The sequence below is a fragment of the Oryctolagus cuniculus genome, chromosome 20 (genome assembly GCF_051225735.1).
Source record: "Oryctolagus cuniculus isolate XC-2025 breed Fujian yellow rabbit chromosome 20, ASM5122573v1, whole genome shotgun sequence".
NCBI lineage: Eukaryota > Metazoa > Chordata > Mammalia > Lagomorpha > Leporidae > Oryctolagus > Oryctolagus cuniculus.
Window position 1 is genome coordinate 31,729,181 of NC_142886.1, and position 24,752 is coordinate 31,753,932.

The window sequence follows — 24,752 nt, forward strand, 5'->3', positions numbered from 1 at the left end:
TGGTTAAGATGCCCATGTCTCTCACATCAGAGTGCCTAGGTTCAATTCCTGGCTCTAGCTCCTGATTTCAGCTTCCTGCTAAGGCAGACACTGGGAGGCAGCGGTGATAGCTCAAGATTGATTCTTGCCACCCACATAAAGACCTGGATTGAGCTCTCAACTCCCAGCTTCAGCCCTGGCTCAGTCCTGGTCAGTGCTTGCATTTGGGGAGTGTTCCAGCAGAGGGGATATTTATCCATCTCTTTCTCTGTGTGTCTCTGCCTATTTGCAGATGACATTTCATGTATTTCAAATAACCAAAATATACTACTGACACTTTATCAAATTAATAATCAGCAAAACGATTGTGACTTAAAAATCAACATATAAAAGAGAATTGTATTTTTGAAAACCAGCAAATAATACTTCGAATAGGAACAAACAAGTTGACGTTATCCGATTGAGTTGAAGATGAAAATATTACAGAGCTCAGCAATTTCTCTCCTGCTTGTTTCTTTTTAAATAGCTGTGTGTATGTGTGTGTTTGTGTGTGTGTGTCTGTGTGTGTGTGCGTGTTGGGGGGTGAGGGCAATCCCTTCTGCTGGTTTCACTTTCCAAATGCCTGAAATGGCTGCAGCTGTGCCCCTGGCCAAAGTAAGAGCTGGGAACTCAATCCAGGTCTCCCTTATGAGTGGCATGAACCCAATTACTTGTGTCATTGCTGCTGCTTCCCAAGGAAGATGGAGTCAGGGGCCAGAGCTGGGAATCCAGGTGTCTTCACTACTAGCCTAAATGCCCACCTGACCCCTCATATTTTTATACAAGAGAACCATCTGCACATGTTCACCAGGACCTAAATTAATAATGCTTTTAGAAAAACGAAAATAATGATCACAGAAGCAGGTTCTTAACTGCTGATAAGGAAAAACAACCCAATGTCCCTCAGTAACCAAATGAATAAAAACTAATACTCTGGTTTCCCTTCAGCTCATATAAATCCTTCACCTTTTACCAAATGAATAAAAACTAAATGAAAATAAGTTAAAAAAATGAACTAAACAACAATAAAACCTAAACGAACCCTAGCTACAGGTACTAACATGGACAAATCTCACAAATAAGGTTGTGTTAAAGGAGCAAGTCACAAAATAAATGAGTTAGTATTTCATTCATATAAGGTTCAAAACCTGGCTAAATTAAATTACACCATTCTTGATGCATGTGTGGGGTAGGAAAGCTGTCAGCGAAAGTAATGCAGTTATTATCACAAAACTCAGGAAGGTGGTGATAGAGGACTGAGGGAAAGGAGGGAATGAAGGAGGAAGATGGGATCAGTAGGGAAACATGGAGAGCTGTTAGCTGACAACAATATGCATTCATAAAACTAGCTGAGCACTGTTCTTTATAATTTAATATGCGTTTTAAGATGTTCCTTTGCATTTATTCCGTAGCTAATAAAACTTATTAAAACCACACATCAGAAAAGACTCTGATGGCTCAGAAAGGAAGCTATTATAATTATTTGTATTTTCACACTGGCTCTTTACATTCACAATGTGTCACTTGAAGGAGAAACCAAGGAAAATGCAGTGGAGAGAGGCAAAGTCCCAGAAGTCCCAGCAGCTCACAAACTACTCTCATTCGTTCTAATATACTTTATTTATTTATCAGCTTAGAGATCTCACATGAGTTATTTGATTTAGGTTCTTGGTTGAATGTCCTCAGGCCACAAGCTTAGCTGAACAGAGAGGACAGTGCTGAGCCTGGAGCAGGTTCTTCTCCTTTGATGCCAGGCCAGATAGAAGCAAGATGACGCCAGCGCTGTGCTGCAGAGCCACAAACATCCACGGGGAACAGAGTGAAAGGAGATTGAAATCTGCCTCTCCTCCTTTCCTGTGAGGAAAGGAGCAAGGTTCCTGCACCCACACTGCCTGCTTCACAGCAGGAGCCAGCTGCACAGCCTGGGCAAGTTATTTAACCTGCTGCTCCTCCACTTTCTCACCTACAAAATGGGGCTAAAAAGAACACAACCCTCAGAAGGGGACCAGGTTAGCACTGACAAAGCAGTACCAACGTGCTTAACACAAAGAAGTATTCAGTATGGGTTAACTGGACGCGATTTTTATTTAAAGACACATCCTTATGTCCAAATGCACTTGCAGTCTCCATCACATCTCTGTGTGTCCAAAGCCAAGTTCCTGTCATTCCCTCCAAACCAGCGCCTCTGTCCTTTCAGCTTGCTCAGAATGAAACCACCATGCCATTCTTGACTCCTCTCACACTTGGTTCTTCGCAAGTTCTGTTAGTCCAAACAATTGCTTCCCATCATCGCCAAGCCCCCAGCTGGCCCAAGCCACCTTCTCCTCTTCTCAACTGTTTTCCTGGTCTCACTGTGTCTACATTTCTCCTCCTCCTCCTCTTAGTCTATTTTCAACCATACTGCTACCCTATAGCAGTCACATGGTTTTAGTGTTAATCTGTTAAAACCTTCTGTTCCAAAACTCTGATGGCTTCTCTTTCACCCATATTAAAAGCCAAAATCTTTGGGGCGAGTGCTGTGGCTCAGCAGGTTAAGGCTGCAGCCTGTGGGGCCAACATCACATATGGGCACCAGTTTGAGTTCTTGCTGTTCCACTCCCTATCCAGTTTCCTACTGTGCCTGGAAAAGCAGATGAAGATGGCCCAAGTCCTTGGGCCCCTGCAACCATGTAGGAACCCCGCAGAAGCTCCTGGCTCCTGGTTTTGGCCTGGTCCAGCCGCATTCACTGAAGCCATTTGGGGAGTGAACCAGCAGAAGGGAGATCTCTCTCTCTTTCTCTCTCTCTCTTTTTCTCTCTCTCTCTCTCTCTCTGTGTGTGTATGTGTGTTTGTGTATCCTTCTCTCTCTCTGTAACTCTACCTCTCAAATAAATAAATCTCAAAAAAAAAAAGTCAAAACCCTCATCTGCTCCTCAAGCACCCACATGTGAGAGAGCCTGTGGCCTTGAGGCCTCAACTCTCCCTCCCTGCATCCACTCTGCCCCCATCACACACCATGAACACTGTCCCTGCTAGGGGCTTTCCACCTGCTGTTCCTGCATGCAAGGCCTTGCCCCGGTTTTTGCAAGGCTCATCCCCTCCCTTCCCTTCGGTCTTCCTTCACGTTTACCTCTCGGAAAGTCGCTCCCTTGCCTCCTGTAAAGTTTCACACCCTCCTCATCACATTCCCCTCTTCTGCCTCATGTCCCTCTCCTTCCTACTTGCCACGTGACATCACAAACTTACTCTGGATCCGCTTCACTGTGGTTCTGGCATGGCAGCCCCAGCAGAGTGTGTGTCCCACATGAAGAATATTTGGCTGTATCTATGGTGCCCCGAACAGTGACTAGTATATGGTGGGACTCACAGCAACACTGACTAAATGAATAATAAATCTATAAGTTGTCAGTTAATACAAGGATACTACGAAAAGTTTATGGAAAATGAAATTGAAAGATAAATTCATTTTGGTAGGTACAAAAGAAATTCTGAAAGCCATGCATAGTTTTTCCATAATGTATTTTCCATATACTCTTTGAAGATCAGTAATACTATTAAAATAGTTAATACAGAATTTTTTTTTCTTTTCCTCCTCTGGGATCTTGGGTAGATTAAGATGTTAAATATGAAAAGTCTTTAAAAAGTTTATGGGAAAACATTTAATATGAATAAAACTATGCATGGATTTCAAAACTCTTTTTCCCACCAAAATAAAATTCTTCTCAAGAAAAGATTTATTTATTTGAAAGGCAGAGTGACACAGAGGGAACAATAGACAAAGGATGGAGGGTGGGAGGGAGGAAGATCTTCTGTCCACTGGTTCACTCCCTTAATAGCCACAACAGCCAGGGAGGGGCCATGCGAAAGCCAGAAACCAGGAATTCCTCCTGGTGTCTCACATGGGTGGCAGGGGTCCAAGCACCTGGGCCATCCCCTGCTGCCTTCCCAGGTGTATCAGTAGGGAGATGGATCAAAGCAGAGCAGTCAGTACGGGAGGCCAGCAAGTGGCAGCTTAACCTTCTAAGCTCCAACACTGGCCCCTCAACTTACCTTTTAATTCTATTTTCCCATAAACTTTTTAAAAGTATCCTTCTGTAAATATTTTGGTGCCATATCCTTTATTTATAACTTAATGTCCAACCACTGTGACTATATGATTGTTTCACGGCTGTAAATATGCCATCTATGAATACAGAATAGATCTAATTCCATTCTTTGCTTGTGGCTCCCTGCTGTTTCACAGTTGGCGACGCAAAGCAGCTGTCCCCAGCACTGGTTCAGAAAAGCTCTTGTTGGCTCCCAGAAGGTTCCGTTAGTGACAGATTGCCCAACTGTTAGGTAACCTCAACTTGGGGAAAGCAGGGATGGTGTCCAGGTTTCTCATTATTGTATTCCCAGCACCGAAATGTTTTCTGCATGAATGCTCTAGTTAATTGATGCGTGCTTGGGCAGTTTACTTTGTGTTTCACAATGCCTCACCGAGGAGCTAGCAACGCTCTGGAAGGAAAATTCTGATAAAACATTTTAAGGACGCTTTGAGATAAACTGGGAGAATTCATCTTTGAGAACTACCTTTAAGCACAAAAAACACATAGTGGACAATCTTAAGTGTGCTTCTTAGAAGTTTCCAGAAAAAAAACTGTTTGTATATACATGTATATGTGTGTAAGGGTATATGTTATGTGTGAATGTGATACTCGTGCATGTATAGGTTTACATGTTATGTACATGTGTCTGTAGCTATGCATATGGCATGTATACATATATGGATGTAAGTATATACCAGTGTGTATCGTACTGAGTATGTAATAATGAGAAATTCTAAGCTTCTGACAATTGTCGGCTGACAAGAAGAAGGTAGGAGCCTGTGCTGTGGTGTATTGGATAAAACTGCCATCTCTGACACCAGCATCCCATGTTCTGGCCGCTCCACTTTTGATCCAGTTCCCCACTAATGGCCTGGGGAAAGCAGGAAAGATGGCCCAAATGTATGGGCCCCTGCACCCATGTGGGAGACCTGGAAGAAGTTCCTGGCTCCTGGCTTCCGCCAAGCCCAGCCCTAGCCATTGTATCCATCTGGGGAGTGAACCAGTGGATGGAAGATCTCTGTCTGTCTCTCTCACCTCTCTATTTAGCTATGACTTTCAAAATAAGTAAGTCCTTTTTTCTTTGAAAAAAGAAAAAGGTAAGAAGCTGGCCTAATTTTCTTGTCTATTTTGCTTTCTTTTGCTTATTTTTAAACACTTCTGTTAATTTACTTTTATTTGAAAGAAAGAGATGGGAAAAAGACTAAGAGAGAATCTTCCGTCTGCTGTTTCACTCCTCAAATGCCTGCAGAGAATAAATGAGAGAAGCAAATTCCTTTCTCTCTAGTAATCTAATACATCATAACATAATTTCAGGTAGAGACCTGGACTGTGAAGAAAGTGAAAGCTAAGAGAAGCCTGAGGGAAGGCACCAAGTGTTCTGGGCCTTTTTGAAGAGGCAACCCTGGAGTAGAGTTCTCAGCACAGAGGAAGAGCCTCAGGGGAGAGGGGACAGCAATGTCAGCAACAAATCTGTCTGAAGTAGCAGAAGAGGTGAGGCTTAGAGCAGAGCAGAGGCACACAGCCCTGAGGAAGGAGGACTACGCTGACAGTCACTCCTGGGGGCAGGTGTTTGGTGACCACATCCCATATCAGAGTGCCTGGGTTCAAGTCCTGCCATTGCTTCTGATTACAGCTTCACAGTAATGTGTACCTGGGAGGCAGCAGGTGATGGCCCAAGTATCGAGTCACTGCTACTCATAAGGGAGACCCGGACAGAGTTTCCAGGCTCATGGTTTTGGCCTGGCCCAGCCCCAGCTGTAGTGGGCATGTAGGAAGTGAATCAGAAGATGGAAGATCTCCTTCTCTCTCTTTTTTTCAAATAAATTTAAAACTGAATAAAAAATGTTTAAAGAATGAACTTCATTCCTGGGTACATCTACATCTGAGATGGACTCAAGAAAGGTCATTGGGTACAATTAGATGCAGAGAACAATTCAAGGTATTAAAAGAAAATAAGAGCTTCTCTGTTGAGAAGGGAAATGCATATGCATGCAGTGGGCTTTGTCTACACATGGACCAAACTATTGGGATCTTATTCTACCCCCACCCACCCCCAGGAGCCAGAATGAGCAACAGAATAGAAATGAACCCTGGGCTGGTCTCCTGGATGAACTCTCTCAGCTGTCACCCCTGCCTCCCTTTCACTTGGTGAACGTCATCTCTGATCCTCACCAAACAAGTGACTCTTTCTCTGGTCCAGATAATTAGCTTCCCCAGACACAATGGGAAGGCCTTACCCCAAGCTTTTAGGGAAGACATTTGAAGCACAAGAGAATACTAGTGTTTTGCTTGGGCTTTGGGACACATGTTCCGGAAATTAAAGGTTTTTTTTTAATGTTTGTAATTATGCATATCCTGCAGTATCTGCATAATGGGTCCAATTCAGCCCTGGCCTTGCGGAACAATTCCCGTGTCCACTAAGGAAGGTCAGTGCATATAACATGACGAGTGAATATGAAGCCTCATGCTGATAATAGTCTCTTATTTTTTTAAATTTGGGGAATGAACTTTGCTCTTTCAGCCTGTTTGTTTGTAGGCATTTGCAAATCTATTCTTAGTGCAAACACACACAACACACACACACACACACACACACATACTTGTAAAATGCACATACTGGATAATCGATCTTTGCTCCCAAACAACCCTTATAAAGATTTTTGAGGGAGAGGTAAACTGACTGCTACATTCTTCCTGATGCATGGTGGAATTTTAAAGTCAGAGCAGGCCTTACACTAGTGTACTTCAAGAAATTCATGGAAAATGGAATTCAGATAAATTTATTTTGGTGCAAAAATTTTTTTGAAATTCATGCATAGTATTTTCATAATACATATTTTTCATGTGCTTTCTGAAGACTTCTCATGTAAGTTAGTCAAACTTTTGCAGCTAGGCAAAGTTAGGAGAAGTATTGCTAAAGCATGCAATGTGAATAAAACACCAGCTGGATTTAGGTTCTTTTTCAAAATTTTGTTTTCAAAATTCTTATTAATTTTATTTGAAAGAGTGTAAGACAAAAAGAGAGACAGAGACAGAAAGAGATCTCCATCTACTGGTTCACTTCTCAAATGACTGCAAAAGCCATGGCAAGGCCAAGCTGAACCTGGGAGCCAGGATCTCACATCTGAGTCTCTCACATGGGTGGCAGGAATCCAAGTACTTGAGCCATCATCTATTCCCCCAGGATCTTCATTAACAGGAAGCTGAAATTTGAGCAGAGCTGGGAATCCCAAACCAAGGCATGCTGATAAATGAGATGCAGGCATCCCCACATAGCATCTTACTCACTGCACAAAATGCCTACCTTTAAAAAATATTTCTTTAGTGAATAATATGAAGTATCAATTTTGACATGAATAGACTCACTAGAAGATTGCCTTTTCACATATTAGCTCTGCTCATGGCTTAGCAAGATATCTAAGCACCTAGTTCAAGGTTCAGCAAATAAATATCCAATTAAATTACCTGATATTTTCCACTGTATAACTTTAGATGTTTACATCTTCAAATTAGAGATGTGAACAGTGTTCTCATGGTTAATTTCACTATTAGGTTTAAGTATTTGATATTTAAGGTCCCCAAAAAAGTATTTTTTTTTAAAAAGTTCTTAAAATTATTTTTGATTTACTTGAAAGGTAGAGAAACAGAGACAGAGAAGTAGACAGAGAGAACTTTCATCTGCTGGTTTACTCTCTCAACAGTCAGAGGTAGGCCAGGTCAAAGCCAGGAGCCAAGAACTCTATCCAGGTCTCCTACATCAGTAGCAGGGACCCAAATATTTGAGACATAACCTGCTGCCCCCAGGATCACATTAACATGAAGCTAGATCAGAAGCAAAGTAGCTTGGACTTGAACCAGGCACTCTATATAAAGCCATCATGCCCTGTGTGGGTGCAGACTGTTGAAATCTTAGTATATACTAAGTTGATCTTCTGTATATAAAGAATTGAAAATTACTCTTGATAAAGAATGGAAAAAATAAATAAATAAAAATAAAAAAAATTTTAAAAAGGCCATCGCTGGGGCTCAATAGGCTAATCCTCTGCCTTGCAGCGCCGGCACCCCGGGTTCTAGTCCCGGTCGGGGTGCCGGATTCTGTCCCGGTTACCCCTCTTCCAGGCCAGCTCTCTGCTGTGGTCCAGGAGTGCAGTGGAGGATGGCCCAAGCGCTTGGGCCCTGCACTCATATGGGAGACCAGGAGAAGCACCTGGCTCCTGCCTTCAGATCAGCGCGGTGAGCCGGCCGCAGCGTGCCGGCCGCAGCGTGCCGGCCGCAGCGGCCATTGGAGGGTGAACCAATGGCAAAGGAAGACCTTTCTCTCTGTCTCTCTCTCTCTCACTGTCCACCTCTGCCTGTCAAAAATAAATAAATAAAAATAAAAAATATTTTAAAAAAAAGATAAAGAATGGGATGTGAGAGTGGGAGATGGGATGGTTGTGGATGGGAGGGAGGTTATGGAGGGAAAGCCACTATAATCCAAAAGTTGTACTTTGGAAATTTATATTTATTAAATAAAAGTTAAAAAAAATAATAAAGCCATCATGCCAAACACTTACCACTCAACACTAATCTTTCTGAAGGGAAGAGATACCAAGATGGCCTGACTCAAAGTGGCTTTATTAAATCAAAGAGATAAAAGTCTACATTTGGCATCTACCAAATTTCAGATGGAGGAAATACATTCCACAAAAGGTTCAAGGGGAATTATCTTTATTCCCAGTATCCCCAGATCCAAATATTTGACACTAGCTCTCCGTTCTATGTATGTGGCTCTAAAAAGTCTTCTGTCCCTCTTATTTTATTTAATCACATTTTTCTTTTTTTTTAAATATTAGTAAGTGCTTTCTTTCCTTCCTTCCTTCAGTTCCAATCTCATCCTAGTTGGAGACCAAAGGAAAAGTATCATCTTGATGGATGTAAGCATTTCTGGAGTGGTTTTCCTGACCAGCTATTGCTCCTGGCTATCCAGTCACCCTTGGGATGCTTAGCATATAGTAAAACAAGTAACCAGGTCACCAGTGTGGGGACTAACAACTCCTTGGTTTCTCTAGGCTTCCCACTGCAGCTTCTGGCTATTTAAATGCCATAAAAATAAGAGATTTGCCACTAATTACATTCTCTTTGTCCCCAACTCCACTGTGCCTAAGGCCTCCTTGCATTTTAATTAGGGCAAATAGTGCATCCCCATTCCAGGCTGAAATCCAAGGCTCCCACGGCTTTATTCTTAGGTGGCACAGCTTAAAAGATAGGCTGTTTTCTTTTTTTGTGCTTTATTCTCCAGAAAAACTTCAAAGAGTAGAGGAAAGAGAACTGAAGAATGGGAAATGAGTAACCTAGAAATCATGTCTCCCTCGGAGTGCCGCTTGTGTGTGTATTCCTAACTTCTCTTTGTAAGCCAGGACCTTCAGGTTTGGAATGGCTGGCTAAGTGAGGCTCCATTCTGCGTTCCGGAAATCAAGACCAGGAGCAGCAATCATGAGGTTCATGTCTGCTCTGCCTCATTCCCTCCCTGATTTTCCTTAGGACAAGATCATGACCTGCTCACCAAAGGGTATCCAGAGAGGTTGCACAGGACATTGTCCCTTTTCCTAACTCAGAAAGACATTTGTTCAGGGTATTTAATAGAAGCAAACAGGACATAAGGAATAAAATGGGAAGAAACTAAATACTGCAACTATAGATCACAGGAAAGAGTCTGTTGGTTCTAGTGATAATGTTATGATAGCAAAGGTGGGTTAAGCCAAAAACTAAGTTTCCAGGGCTCCATTCTTTAGGCTGAACTTAGCAACCTGCAAGCACGGAGACATACTTAGGTATACCACACTTCGTGGGAGATTCCAAATGTTTGCACGTTTAAATACAGCACATCAAACATCTCTCTTGCCCCAGTTCCACTTCATTCATGTGTTATCCATATTAAAAGTGTTTGCTTGATATACATGGGTGGAGCAATAGCAAAAATAGATCTGGTGGGCCAGTGCTGTGACATAGCGGGTGAAGCCACAGTCTATCGTGCTGGCATCCTATGTGGGCGCTGGTTGAGCCCCAGATGCTCCACTTCCAATCCAGCTCTCTGCTTTGGCCTGGGAAAGCAGTGGAAGATGGCCCAAGGACTGCACCTGTGTGGGAGACCCAGCAGAGGCTACTGGCTCCTGACTTCGGATTGGTACAGCTGCAGCCATTGCGGCCAATTGGTGAGGGACCCAGTGTATGGAAGACCTCTCTCTCTCTGCCTCTCCTTCTCTCTCTGTGTAACTCTGACTTTTAAATAGATAGATCTTTAAAAAAAAATAGATCTAGGATCTGACTGATGGAAATTAATAAACTAAGAAAAGCACTATTTAGAATAGATGTTTTAGTTTGCACAGGTTTTTAGCTCCCCAAACTCACATAAACTTTTAAACCCCAAAGTTCTTATGTTAACAGTTGGTGTATTAAAGGTAGGGAGTGGATCTAAAGATGGAATATAGAAGTGGGTCTAGCAGGAGATCTTTAAGTCATTGAGAGCTTGCCCTGGAAAGACAGTGCTCCAGAGAATGTTGGATACATAAACCAAGCATGGTGCCTTTGTCTCTGTTTCCTGTCTCACCACGTGATCGTCCATCCACCACTCTCCTGCCTTATCAGACACCTAAATCAATGAGGCACTGATCTTGGGTTATTAACCTCCAAAACTGAATGCCAAGATAAACTGTTTCTCCTCTCACAAACTTTAGTTAAAGCAACAGAAAGTTGACCAAAAAAAGCAACGAGTAGATAAATGAGAAACTGATGGACAATTTGTATGTTATTATATTAGATTAAAAACTATTGGTGCCGGCGCCGTGGCTCACTTGGTTAATCCTCCGCCTGCGGCACCAGCATCCCATATGGGCGCCGGGTTCTAGTACCGGTCGGGGAGCCGGATTCTGTCCTGGTTGCTCCTCTTCCAGTCCAGCTCTCTGCTGTGGCCCGGGAAGGCAGTGGAGGATGGCCCAGGTCCTTGGACCCCTGCACCCGCATGGGAGACCAGGAGAAGCACCTGGCTCCTGGCTTCAGATCAGCGTAGCTCTGGCCGTAGCGGCCATTGGGGGCAGGGGGGTGAACCAACGGCAGGAAGACCTTTCTCTCAGTCTCTCTCCCTCACTATCTAACTCTATCTGTCAAATAAAAAAATTTTTTTTAAATTAAAAACCAGATACTTGCTCTTTTTATATAAATTGGCCACCTAGACATGAGGGTTTTTCCATGTGAGTACCACTGATCTTTGGCAAAACAGAGTAAGAGCTCTGGCAAGTCTCAGAGGTAAATGATCACTAAGAACGAAATACCTTAAATTCTGACTTTAATTCTTCACAGGAAGTAAGAATAGATGCACCTGGCTCTAAAATGAACCTCACAGACAAGCAATTCTCCTGACATCCACTTCTTCATTTGCTTCCTTAAAATCAGCTCCGAATTCTCAGCTACCATAAGATGAAATACATGAAAAAAAGACACGCTGTAGCTGGAAGACAATCAGCTGGAGGCAGATAGGGAAATCACAGGAGCACAAGTTGGCTATGGTTTGTTACTCAAGGGCCCCAGAAGCAGTTCAATGGATTTGTGGTAAATTCTGAGCACTAAGTTATGTCTTTGAATATCTACATCAAGCAGAACCACAAAAAAAAGACCTTAGTAAATACTGGGTGACTCAATGAATAAATTATAAAGTACTTATAAGGTCAGGAGATGAAGCATAGGGCTAGCATATAGCTGCTTAACAAATAGTCTCCAATGTATCACTGCTGGCCTCCTAGCCCAAACTGACTCATTCTTAGCCGCAGGCAAATGGTTCCATTTTAAGATTTTAGAGATTAGTGTATTGGTTTCTTGTGGATGCTGTAACAAATCACCACAAACTTGGTTGTAGAAAACAATGGTGATTTATTCTCTCCCTGTTCTGGGGGCCAGACGTAAGCAATCAGAATCACTGCTAAAATCAAGATGTCAGAGGACCACCCTCTCGCCAGAGGCTCTAGGACACAATCTGGTCCTTGTCTCTTCCAGCCTCTGGTGGCTGCCTGTGTTTTCCAGTTGTGGCTGCATCACTAGAGCATTCAAAGTCGGCATCTTCAAATCTCTTTCTGTCCCATCTGGACACTGCCATGTCCTCTGTGTGGGCAAAATCTCCCTCCGTTCCCCTTTGACAATGACACTCAAGGCCTGCATAGATAATCAAGAATTATCCCTCATCTCACAATCCCGAACTTCATCACACATACAAAGATTATTTTTCCAAATAAGGCAATACAGGCTTCAGTGACTAGGAACTGATGCCTTTGGGAGCCATTATTCAGTTTACTACACCATAAAAACTGAGTATTACTGAACAATTAGAGCAGGCAGCAATATTACAAGAAATCCTACATGCACTCTATCATAGTGAGGCATTTCGCTGCAAAGATTTTGTGTGGTTTTTTTTCCTAAAGATTTATTTATTTACTTGAAAGTCAGAGTTATACAGAGAGAGGAGAGGCAGAGAGAGAAAGAGAGGTCTTCCATCCGATGGTTCACTCCCCAGTTAGCCGCAACAGCCAGAACTGTGCCGATTGGAAGCTCCCACGCGGGTGCAGGGGCCCAAGGACTTGGATCATCTTCTACTGCTATCCCAGGCCATAGCAGAGAGCTAGATCGGAAGTGGAGCAGGACTCGAACCAGTGCCCATATGGGATGCCAGCACTTCAGGCCAGGATGTTAATCCGCTGCGCCACAGCGCCGGCCCCAAAGATTTGTGTTATATCTGTGTAATACCTACAGTTGCATGTGTGATACCATGTCAGCATTGTAAGGCCGCCACAAAACACACCAAATACCAGAGTAAGGGAAAGAGTTTATTGGGGAGACCCGACAGACCAGAGGGAAGAGGCGAAGAAGGAAAAGAGGGAGAAGAGAGTGTAAGAGAGAGAGCAAGAGGCAGACAGAGAGACAGGAGATCAGGAGAGAAAGAGAGAGAGACATGTGGCTTCCAGCAACAGCAGTGGGTGGGGGGGCAGCGGAGCTACAGCCTAGGATGGTGTCAGGATGTAGATCGCGCCATAGATAACACTGCGCCATTTTACTAACAAGCATATGTATCCAAACATTTTGAAGTTAAATTAAAATCTCAGCTGTCCAACAGCCTCCAGGAATGGAACAACTATTGTGAGGAGTCAAATGGGCTAATAGGCAGTTAGGGTGGTTGTTAGTAAAATGGTATGGTCTTATCTGTGGCGCCATCTTAGGCTCTGGCCAGGTTGCCATTTTGTACCATAAGCTTCATTCTAAACCCAGCCTGGTTTACTTGCCCAATCACAAGCATCAGCCCCACCCCCACCCTAAGGAATTTGCTGCTTCCACTTCCCTACCTCTGCAAAGCTGTTTTCCCAGTACAGGAGGCTGTCTCTCCTGCACAGGAAGGCACCCTGTTGAGTCCCCAACCCAACAACAAACCTTTTCCCTTACTCCAACGTTTGGTGTGTTATGTGGTGGCCTTTGCTTTCAGTGGTCCCCTGGTGGAAATTTGGAATTGAGAGGTGCTTGCTTCCCCCCAAAACATTATCTTTAGCAAGATCAAGTGTTCACCCTCCTCCCTTAGGAATCTCCAAATTTACCATCGAATAGCAAGGGAGTGGTGATTCTACCAAGTTGAGCTCACAGTTTATTGTGAAAACAAGTTCCCTATCCTACCCTTTGGGGATGGTTTTTCTGTTTTATCATCAGCAAGCAAGACAGGATAAAGGACTGTCTTGTGCTGGGTTTGTCCCCACCTTGTATTGATTGACAGTTTCATCCCCAAGATTGTACTTAAAAACCTCATAACTCCAGCCCTTTGGGCCTTCCTTTCTTGGAACCCCCTCTTTGCTGCTCTGGCAGGAGGTTTCCAACTTGAATAAATCCTACTCTACTTTCACTGTCTTGTCTGGTTGATAATTCTTCCTTCCTGTGACACCAAGACCTAATTTGGGAAATGTCTTCACTAAGTAAACTAGCTGAAACCTGGTTTCTTCTGCTTACCACCTGGCCTTAGCTCTACCAACCAGCTTTCCTTATTTTTAAACATGCTCCATGAAACAAAGCCCATGGAGGAGTTAGCCTCTGTGGAAGCGGTTAGTTTGATTAAAGCAACACATCCTGCCATCTTTTACTCAACAGGTTCACTATGGGTCAAGTTGGGTATTGGCAACATATTTGGGATTGGGCCCTTGAACTTTTTTTCTTAGAAAAATCATTCATTTCTGCTCCTTTCATATACAGTATTAGTTGGGAAACAGTCTTGCATACATATCTGAAACATATTATCATACACTTTTTTTTTTTTTACAGGCAGAGTGGACAGTGAGAGAGAGAGAGAGAGAGAGAGAAAGGTCTTCCTTTTGCCGTTGGTTCACCCCCCCAATGGCCGCCGCGGCTGCTGCACTTCCGCACCGCGCCTATCCGAAGGCAGGAGCCAGGTACTTATCCTGGTCTCCCATGGGGTGCAGGGCCCAAGCACTTGGGCCATCTTCCACTGCACTCCCTGGCCACAGCAGAGAGCTGGACTGGAAGAGGGGTAACCAGGACAGAATCCAGTACCCCAACCGGGACTAGAACCCAGTGTGCCAGCGCTGCTAGGTGGAGGATTAGCCTAGTGAGCCGTGGCACCGGCCTATCATACACTGTTTAAAGGCAAAGCACCATACGTAAAGCTGATCAGCTGTCTAGAGTTCTCGGCTTATAGAACCATGCTTCCTGATTTTACCTTAAGTTCTGAAAATCAGAAATGTCACTGCCAAAAAGGTTAAGGGGGTTTTAAAAAATAATCATTATATTCAATATTATAGTTGTAAAGGTCTATTTTCTTTAAGAAATGAAAAGCTGTAGCAGATAAAGTCATCACCTACAATGTTGGCATCCCATGTGGGCACCGGTTAGTATCCAGCTGCTCCACTTCAGACCCAGCTCTCTGCTAATGACCTGGGAAAGTCAGCAGAAGATGGCCCAAGTGCTTGTGCCCCTGCTTCTCTCATGGGGAAACTGGAAGAAGCTCATAGCTCCTGGCTTCAGCTTGGCCCAGCTCTCACTGTTGATTCTCCAAAGGCACTTGAACCCATCAGATAGCCCAGCAGTTTCATTCTCATGAATACTTTAGCCATTAAAAAAACTCAACAGGACACAAATAAACTGAATACCTTTTAGTGCTTCATCATGGATACTGCCTAGTGAAACTGACCTTTTTTCTTACTATAAGCAGATGATAGTCAGAAATTTAAGTCACTATTACTTTTGCACCATCAATGCAAATGCCAATGCAATGACAAGGGCAAAGAACACCTTAGGTTATGACAATAATTTTGACCCCACAAACCAGTGAAAAAGTCTCAGAAAACCCCATTGGTCAATAAATCACACTTGTATTCAGATTAAAGTTTTAGCAACATGTCAAGGTCATGATTAATAACAAGCTAAGGTGGTCTATCAGATGGGAGCAACATGATGACGGGCAATCCCAAACTCTTTTTGTAAAATAAGTGGTGAAGAGTTGAAGCAAATCAAACCATCTACTTTATAATCAGCTTTGAGCAATAAGGAAGTCTTTGGGGCTAAAGGTAAGGTATGAATGAAATCAGTGACCTAAAGGTGTGGTCACTTCAGGGCAACTGAGTAGACAAAGACCATCCCACTAACCCCTCCCCTAATAGAGAGCAGAAGACACTTGGAGTGGCAGCAGCACTAGGAAGAATAAAGCAAACAGAACCAGCACAGTCCTTGGCTATTTCAAGGTCCTGGGGCTTCCTGCCCAGGATAGAAACTCTCTCCTGTCATGTCCTAGCATGCAACCTTGCGCAAATTCCTAAATCACCTTTTGTTTCCGTCTCTCTCACAATGTGTAATATGGATATATTATTGATAGCTTCCTCTATGACTGTATTAGGGAGTATATGAAATGTTATAGCCAAAGCACTGACAATGGTGCCTAAGAAAGTGAGTATTTAGGGGCCAGCACTGTGGCATGGCGGTTAAAGCCGCCACTTACAGTGCCAGCATCCCATACGGGCGCCTGTTCAAGTCCCAGCTGCTCTTCTTCCAATCCAGCTCTCTGCTATGGCCTGGGAAAGTGATAGAGGATAGCCCAAATCCTTGGGCCCCTGCACCCGCATGGGAGACCCAGAGAAAGCTCCCAGCTCGTAGCTTCGGATCAGCGCAGCTCCGGCTGTTGCGGCCAGTTGGGAAGTGAACCAGCAGATAGAGGATCTCTCTCTCTCTCTCTCTCTCTCTCTCTCTGCCTCTCCTTCTCTCTATGTGTAACTCTGACTTTAAAATAAATAAATCTTTGAAAAAAAAGAAAAGAAAATGAGTACTCAGTAAGTGTATCTTATTAAAAAAGTACCTTAAACTGGCTAATTTATAAACACAAGTTTACTACTCACAGTTCTGGAAGATGGGATCAAGACCAAGCACCACCAGACCTGCTGTCTGGTGATGGCCTGTTCTTTATGGACAGCACCTTCTAGCTGCATCCTCACATGGTACAGAATAGGCAGCAAGCTCCCACCAGTCTCTCTTACAAAGGCACTAATTCCATTCACCAGGGCTCTAGTCACCTATCTCCTAATATCAACACATTGAGGATTCAATTTCAGCATGAATTTTGGAGGAGCACAAACATTCACACCACAGCACCAGTGTTCAGTAATATTTTCCCATCATGTATAAATGGTTAGCCAAGTGCCCTGTCAGCAGTGGGTGCTCAGTAAGAGTTACTGCTCCCCTTCCCAGCCAGACTGGGAAGCCTGTATGCACCTGTAAGTTTATCCATGGTGCTTTGAATGTCATGGCTGTCTCACCAGTAATCCATAGACAGGGACTGGTGTTGTGGCACAGCAGGTAAAAAGCTGCTGCCTGCAATGCCAGCTTCCCATATGGGTACTGGTTCAAGTCCCAGCTACTCCACTTCCCATTCAGTTCCCTGCTAACCGCCTAGGAAAAGCAGCAGCAAATGGCCCAAGTGCTTGGGTCCCTGCCACCCTTGTAGGAGACTCAGAGGAAGCTTCTGGCTCCTGGCTCCTGGCTTCAGCCTGGCCCAGCACTGGCCATTGCAGCCATTTGGGAATGAACTAGAGGGTGGAAGATATCTCTCTTTCTCTTTCTATGAAACTCTGACTTTCAAAAAAATATATAAACAAATCTTTAAAAAAAATCATTACAGAGAACTTGATGCTTAAATATGAAAAAGTATACATAAATGTGTAAACTATTGTATAGGAAAGAAAATGTTTGTTATATGGTAGAATATAATCTATTTTGTTATATGGTAGAATCATGTTTTATATCTTCTAAGAACTTTTTCTCTTTTTGGTGTCAAAAATGTGTTCGGAAAGGACTCATTTTTAAAAAGTAAAACTTGCAAAATATTCAACCCAACAACAGAAAAACACCAGTTCTGCTTTTTGTTAGTTTCTATGGTAGACAGAATAACCCTGGCCCCAAAATGGCCAGACTCTAATCCCCAGACTTGTGAATATGTCCCTTTTCATGGCAAAGGGACTCTGTGCATGCAATTATGTTACAGATCTTAAGATGGGTACATTACCCAAGGGGGCCCAATGGAATCACAAACATCCTTACAAATAGAAAAAAGCAAGGTGGAAGAAGTCAAAGATGTCACTTCAAAAAAAAGGCACAGAGATGATGCATTCTTGACTTAGGAGATAGAGCAATGGGCCATGTGCTAAGGAATGTGGGAGGCCTAGAAGCTGGAAAGCATCAGGGAACATACTCTCCCCTACAGCCTCCAGAAAGGAATGCTGTACTGCATTTGATTTTAACCCAATGACATCTACGTTGGAAGTGTGAAATACAGAACTGTAAGATGATAAATTCATGTCATTTAAGCCACTAAGTTTGTGCAGATTTGTTACAGCAGCAAGCAGAAAATAAATAGGTGTGAGGTCCCAAAGGTTATCCAATTACCTTTTTGCTGTGACTTAAGTACACAACAAAGTAAGTGGCTGGGTCATCAGTGTGGGGAATAAAAATTTGTATGATTTCCCAAAACCCCCCAATATTGCTTCTGGCCATTAAAATGCCATAAAATAAGAGACTTCTCATTAACAGCTACCTCCATCCTTGAAGACTTGGATCCATGAGGTCTGGAACATGAAGACATCCATGTTTAACAAGTTTCTCTATTTGATGACTCCAATATTTAGAGATGGTCAGTGGCCCACACTTTCAGAGACACTTATGTCTACATATAAGGAGCTTACAGTTTAGGTCCTGGGTAAACAGAATTCCAATCCCTACTAGATGAATATATGTGCATTCTTCCAAAGACAAGTCAACAGCCAGTGATGAGAGTAAAAGGTTACAAATGACCCTGGACCTATAAATGCATTTATATGCTAATGAGCACAAAAGCCAATTGTAAAATTAAAGAGTGAGACCTCTGCCTGCTCTGTCCTATGTGGCTGGTATCTCAGAGTTCGGGACAGAACCCTGGCAGCCCTGTACACCCCTTACAGAGAAGCAGCTCTGTTGAGCTTGTTCCCAAGTTGAACCCTTAGCTTCCCACTACCTCACCTGTTTCTCTATGAGGTGGTGACGTGTTGGCCCAGGGTGTGTCATCTTCAAATTGAACCCAGTTGCTGATGGCTGAAGCCAGGTCAGATGGGGGCCGCTCGGGAGTGCCAGGAGAGGAGGCCACTTCGGAAATGAGGCCCATTTTTTCAGAGGAGTCATCTTGCTCGGAGTGGGAAAGGTCCTGCGATCCTGCATCCACTGCGTGGTTCTCCCCGGAGGAGCTCTCGGACGGGTCTGAAGAAGATGACAATCTCGGGAGGTGCTCATCAGTGCCCCCTGAAAGAGACACCAGACACCACCATGAAGTAAAGAGAGTCACTCTTCAGAACTGCCCCATGGAGGTGAAAAACAAAGGACAGGTTAGGATGATTCCAGGACCCACCATCGCAGTGGGTGGGGGAGAAGAGAAGAAAACAGCCACACCCACCTACCAATATGCTAAAGGATTATTTCTGAATGTGTGAAAACTAGAAACTTGGGGCAGGCACTGTGGCAAATCAGGCTAAGCCTCCGCCTGCAGCACTGGCATCCCATATGGGTGCAGCTCAAATCCTGGCTGCTCCACTTCCAATACAGCTCCCTGCTGATGGCCTGGGAAAGCAGAAGATGGCCCAAGTGCTTGGACCCCTGTGGGAGACTTGGAAGAAGCTCCTGGCTCCTAGTTTCAGATCAGCCCAGCTCTGGCTGTTGTGGCCATTTGGGGAGTGAACCACCGGATGGAAGACCTCTCTCTCTCTCCCTCTGTCTCTCCCTCTCTCTGTCTTTAACTCTCTCTCTCAAATAAATAAATAAATCTTTAAAGAAAAGAAAACAAAACTAGAAACTGGGGCTGGGGTTGTGTTGTGGTGAGGTAAGCTACCTGCTGTGATGCTGGCATCCCATATGAGTGCCCATTCAAATCCCTGTAGACTGACGATTTCCAGGTGTGATAAATGAAAACAGGATGATTTTAAGTCAGCACTGGCAGACACAGAACAGAATCAGCTATAAATAGCTCCTGCATCCCACCTTGATCTTCATCCCTGAAGTCAATATATTTATCTTCCCTGTGACCAGGAATGACAGCACTGAGATCTCTGCCATGTGCCAGGCACTGCTCTAAGCACATTGAGTGCATGATTCACTTAATGGTCACAACAAACCATGAGGAAGGGACTGCGATGACCTGTATTATACCAGGTATTAAAGCTATGCACAGGGGGTCATTGCTGTGGTGCAGCAGGTAAAGCTGCTACCTGCAGGGCCGGCATCCCATATGGGTGCAGGTTCAACCCAGCTCCACTTCCACTCCAGCTCTCTGCCATGGCCCGAGAAAGCAGTAGAAGATGGCCCAAGTCCTTGGGCCCCTGCACCCACGTGGGAGACTTGGAAGAAGTTCCTGGCTCTTGGCTTCAGATAGGCTCAGCTCTAGCTGTTGCGGCCATTTGGGGAGTAAACCAGCAGATGGAAGACACCACTCTTTCTCTCTGCCTCAGCCTCTCTGTAACTCTGCCTTTCAAATAAATAAATAAAGCTAAAAAAAAAAAAAAAACTGCAGAGATGTCGAACAAATAATCTACCCAAGGATGCACCACACCACACATCTGTGATGAGGCCAGGATTTGAGCTTAAGTGATAGGGCTCTAGAGTCTATCATTTTTAATAACCACACTTTAAAAACTGAGAAAATCCAAATTGCTGGAGGAAGTAACAAGCAAAAAAGCTGATAGTGAGGTAATTCTTGTAACTATGAAGACTATGCTTCTTGGAAGAGCCAAAGAACTTTTGTTGTTTCCAGGCCTTTTCTTAGGGCCCCAAGTTTCCTAAGATGCTTCCTCTAAGCTTCTAACTAAAAGAACCTGTGCTGGCCGGCGCTGTGGCTCACTAGGCTAAACCTCTGCCTTGCGGCGCCGGCACACCAGGTTCTAGTCCCGGTCGGGGTGCCGGATTCTGTCCCGGTTGCCCCTCTTCCAGGCCAGCTCTCTGCTGTGGCCCGGGAGTGCAGTGGAGGATGGCCCAAGTGCTTGGGCCCTGCACCCCATGGGAGACCAGGAGAAGCACCTGGCTCCTGCCATCGGATCAATGCAGTGCACCGGCCGCAGTGCGCTGGCCGCGGCGGCCATTGGAGGGTGAACCAACGGCAAAGGAAGACCTTTCTCTCTGTCTCTCTCTCTCTCACTGTCCACTCTGCCTGTCAAAAAAATAAAAATAAAAAAATAAAAAAAAAAAAAAAGAGAAGAACCTGTGCATCTGAACTGGCTCTTTTTTTGGATATTAAGATTCCACTGAAGAATGATCAAGTATAAGACATAACAGACAGATATGGTTCAGTGTCAATCTCATCACATTAGGAAATGGAAAGACTCCTTACCCTTGGAAGGGACATTGAAGAGTGGTTCTTCATTGAAGGAGACCCAGTCTGACTGGTGGGTAGCTATCACATGGTCCAAGGTCGTCATGCTAGGACAATGACCATCGTCACACTGCAGACCTCAGGTACACCCCAGAGCGCTGGGGTGGAGTGGGGACAGAGCAGCACGATGGACTTGGGCCCAGGGTCTGTGACAAGGATCTTGCCAGGGTCAGAAGTTAGAAGGGAGACAGACCAACCTTCTTGCCTTTGGTTAACCTACCAAGCAAAAATCTGTTTAAAAAAGAAAAAAAAAAAAACACAAGAAATTTAAAAGGATAATCATTATATTATATGCGATACACATAAACTTAGGGCTTTTACCACTGCCCACAAAGAGGTCTGAGGTGGTTTCTAACTTGCCTTAGTTCTCTCTGCTTCTGTCATGCCCCCATTTTTCATCTTCCTTTGCCTTGAAATATTTACATCTAGCATCAAGATCTCAGAACAAACCTTCACATCAGACTTACAAATATCACACAAATTTTTGCAATTACATTTCCTAATTTCCCCAATTATTATATTTCAAAATGGCATTATCAATAATATAGCACTATCATTATAAAACAAATATTAAGACTTTTCCACAAAGTGCTTTCACTTCCTTCTACTGGCTGGTGAAATAAAAGCATGTTCTTTCCTATTAATTCAGTGCAGTTTCTTGCCTGAGGCAGGTAACTCTCTGCAAGCTTGATTAAAGTTTTTGGCAGAAATCCAATTATCTCCAGATGGAACTACCAAGTATGGTATACAAATTAAGAAAAAGAGAAATGGAGTCATCTCCTTCATTTCGAGTAAGTGGATAGAGAAGATTTGCTTTAGTGAAAAATCTACATTAAAGAAAACACATTTCAGCCTAAGCCGATTTTAGTTAGTATATAAAGGTCTAACCTTTACTAACTTGCAATTATGCCTTATGTATATAGAAGGAATCGCGTCTTGGCCCTTTGGCTAAGATCAAGTGTATATCAAGGGATACTTAATTGTCTTATAATTGTTTATGCTCTTAAGGTATTTTTACAACTTGAATCTAGCTCTTAATTTTATAATGAATTAATAAAATCTGAATTAATGCAAAATTAATGTGCTTCCACAAAAGAGCTACTCTGCTTTGAGCAATATCAGTTCCTATTAATTGAATATTTACAATGTTCAGATAGTTTCTAGGACAACTTAACTCATAGCACTCCAACTGGTACACAATAAAAAAGAAAATGTTGAAGAAATTTCACCATAGGTTATTATCTGCTGTAAATAATCTATACTAGGGAAAATTAGATTAGAAACATTTACTAGGATTTGGCTTTTTTGGTAATTATCTTTGTTGCATGATACTTCCTAAAAGCAACTGTATATAGAATTTACAACTTTTAGGAACACATTTTGATACAATTCTTCATTTTAGCTGAGTAGGAAAAATAGTGCTATAATTCTTTTATAGATGAAGAAATCTAGGATGAAAAAAGTTAGCTGACTCTTCCGACACTTTCAGTGTTACCAAGCCCTTATTGGTAGTGAAGGTTCCTAAAATGCTGCCTGCAGGCTTGAGTGAAAGAACTGAAGAATCTCAGCATAGTGACCGACTGACTTATTTTCTCTAGAAGAGCCCACATGAAAAATGATCAAGTAGAAGCCATAAACAAGCAGATGCACCAAGCAAGGAAGTAACAGACCGACCTCTGGAACTCAGGTTTTCTGAAACTAAAACACTCCAACCTTTGGGTCAAAGCCACAGAAAAAAACACACAGATATACTCAAATATAGACAATCAATCAACTCAAGTACTGCACAAACATCAGTTATAATGAAACTATAATGAAATAGGCCAGGAAACTCCTCAGGTGGAAACCTACCCGAATACCCAAGCTGTAGAGGATGCAAAGCCCAGAAATGTCTTCTCCAAGTCCCTCTTGAGATCCTTACCTACCACAGGACCAGCAGTGTGTAAACAGCCAGGTCTCCTAAACCAGATCTTAACAGAAAGCAATATGGGGTCATAGACCCAAAGAGCCAACTCCCACAGGCTCCTGTCTATGGAGCTTTTTCAAGCCCTGGCAAACAGTGTCACTCAGTGTGGTAATGGCTGCAGGCCAAGATAAGACAGCAAAACTGAAGAGTCAGAGTTCTCTTCTCACAACAGCAGCAGCAACATGTACACCAGGCCTCCCTGCTCCGCCCTCTCTAAGAGAAAGCCACAACACAAGTCTGTATGCTGACACATGCAGCGTCACAACTCAATGGCAGAAAACATTCTGCTGATCTCGTGATGATGAACCCAGCAAAATTCATGGGTAAGTGGGTGGGAGAGGGAATAGGGCAGGAAGAGAATGAAAAGGTAAAGGTGATGGGAAAATACCTAGAAATAGTCCAGCTTCCAAATCTTACAGTTGAGAACACTGAAGCCCAGGAAGTTCAATGTAACAGAGACTGAGTCCCAGAGCTAGGCTGTCTGAATTTGATTCCTCTACAGTCTTGGATGCATAATTTGTCCCCTCTATCTCAGTTCACCCATGGACAGCAAGAACAACAAAACTTATAATTCTAAGGATTAGAGAACATAAACCAAGTACTTAACATTGGGCATAACAAATCCTTTGTAATAAAACAAGAAGAACAGCAGGTAACCTCACAGAGGGCTTCTTCTGTACCAACCCCATTCCAAACTCTTTACAAAAGGCAGCCTTCAAAATGTGGTAATCTTTACTTAACATATGCTAAATTGATCTTCTGTATATAAAGATAATTGAAAATTAATTCTGATGTGAAGGGGAAGGGGAGAGGGAGTGGGAGAGGGGAGCATTGTGGATGGGAGGGAAGACATGGGGGCGGGGGGAGGCTACTGTGGTCCAGAAGCTGTACTTTGGAAATTTATGCTCATTAAATAAATTTAAAAAAAAAAAAAAAAAAAGGCAGCCTTCACCATCACAGCTTCTGTGGCCAAATGACTGGCCAAAGGTTGCACAGCTTGCTGGTGAAGTCCTGTGACTAGAATGTAAATTTCATGAAACCGCCCATTTCTGTCATTTACACCTTCTGGTTTTAGTGATTTGCCTTTTCAGTCATTGTTAGGGCAATTGAGATGCTAGGTGGAGTCAAGTGCTCAAAAGACTGATTCTGAAACCCTCTCCTTGTAGACACAGATATATTCTGGCTGAGGAATCAGTGCCCATTATTAAGAAATGGAATAAAACCGGCGCTGCAGCTCAATAGGCTAATCCTCCCCCTGTGGCACCAGCACCCCGGGTTCTAGTCCCAGTCAGGGCACCGGATTCTGTCCTCGTTGCTCCTCTTCCAGGCCAGCTCTCTGTTGTGGCCCGGGAAGGCAGTGGAGGATGGCCCAAGTCCTTTGGGCCCTGCACCCACATGGGAGACCAGGAGAAGCACCTGGCTCCTGGCTTCAGATCAGCACGGTGCGCCAGTCACAGCAGCCATTGGGGGGTGAACCAAAGGAAAAAGGAAGACCTTTCTCTCTCTCTCTCTCTCTCTCTCTCTCTCACTGTCCACTCTGCCTGTCAAAAAAAAAAAAAAAAAACTGAATGAGAGAGGGGTCGGCGCTATAGTACCGTTGGTTAAAGCCCCAGCCTGTAGCACCGGCATCCCATATGGGTGCCAGTTTGAGTCCTGGCTGCTCCTCTTCCGATCCACTTCTCTGCTATGGCCTGGGAAGGCAGTGGAAGATAGTCCAAGTTTTGGGCCCCTGCACCCACATGGGAGACCT

The 24,752-nt window shown here is 43.6% G+C and overlaps 1 protein-coding gene across 5 annotated transcripts in view; it reads right to left on the reverse strand.

Annotated features, from left to right (window-relative positions):
• Positions 1–24,752, reverse strand: part of STON2 (stonin 2) — a 190,935-nt gene that overhangs the window by 114,661 nt on the left and 51,522 nt on the right. For all 5 annotated transcript variants that reach the window (XM_008271961.4, XM_051826192.3, XM_051826188.3 and 2 more), the window contains exons 2-3: positions 20,995–21,267; positions 18,645–18,920 (exon numbers count right to left, since the gene is read on the reverse strand). In XM_008271961.4, coding sequence (XP_008270183.2) covers positions 18,645–18,920; positions 20,995–21,082 — 364 coding nt within the window. In that variant the 5' untranslated portion in view covers positions 21,083–21,267. The remainder of the gene's footprint in view (positions 1–18,644; positions 18,921–20,994; positions 21,268–24,752) is intronic.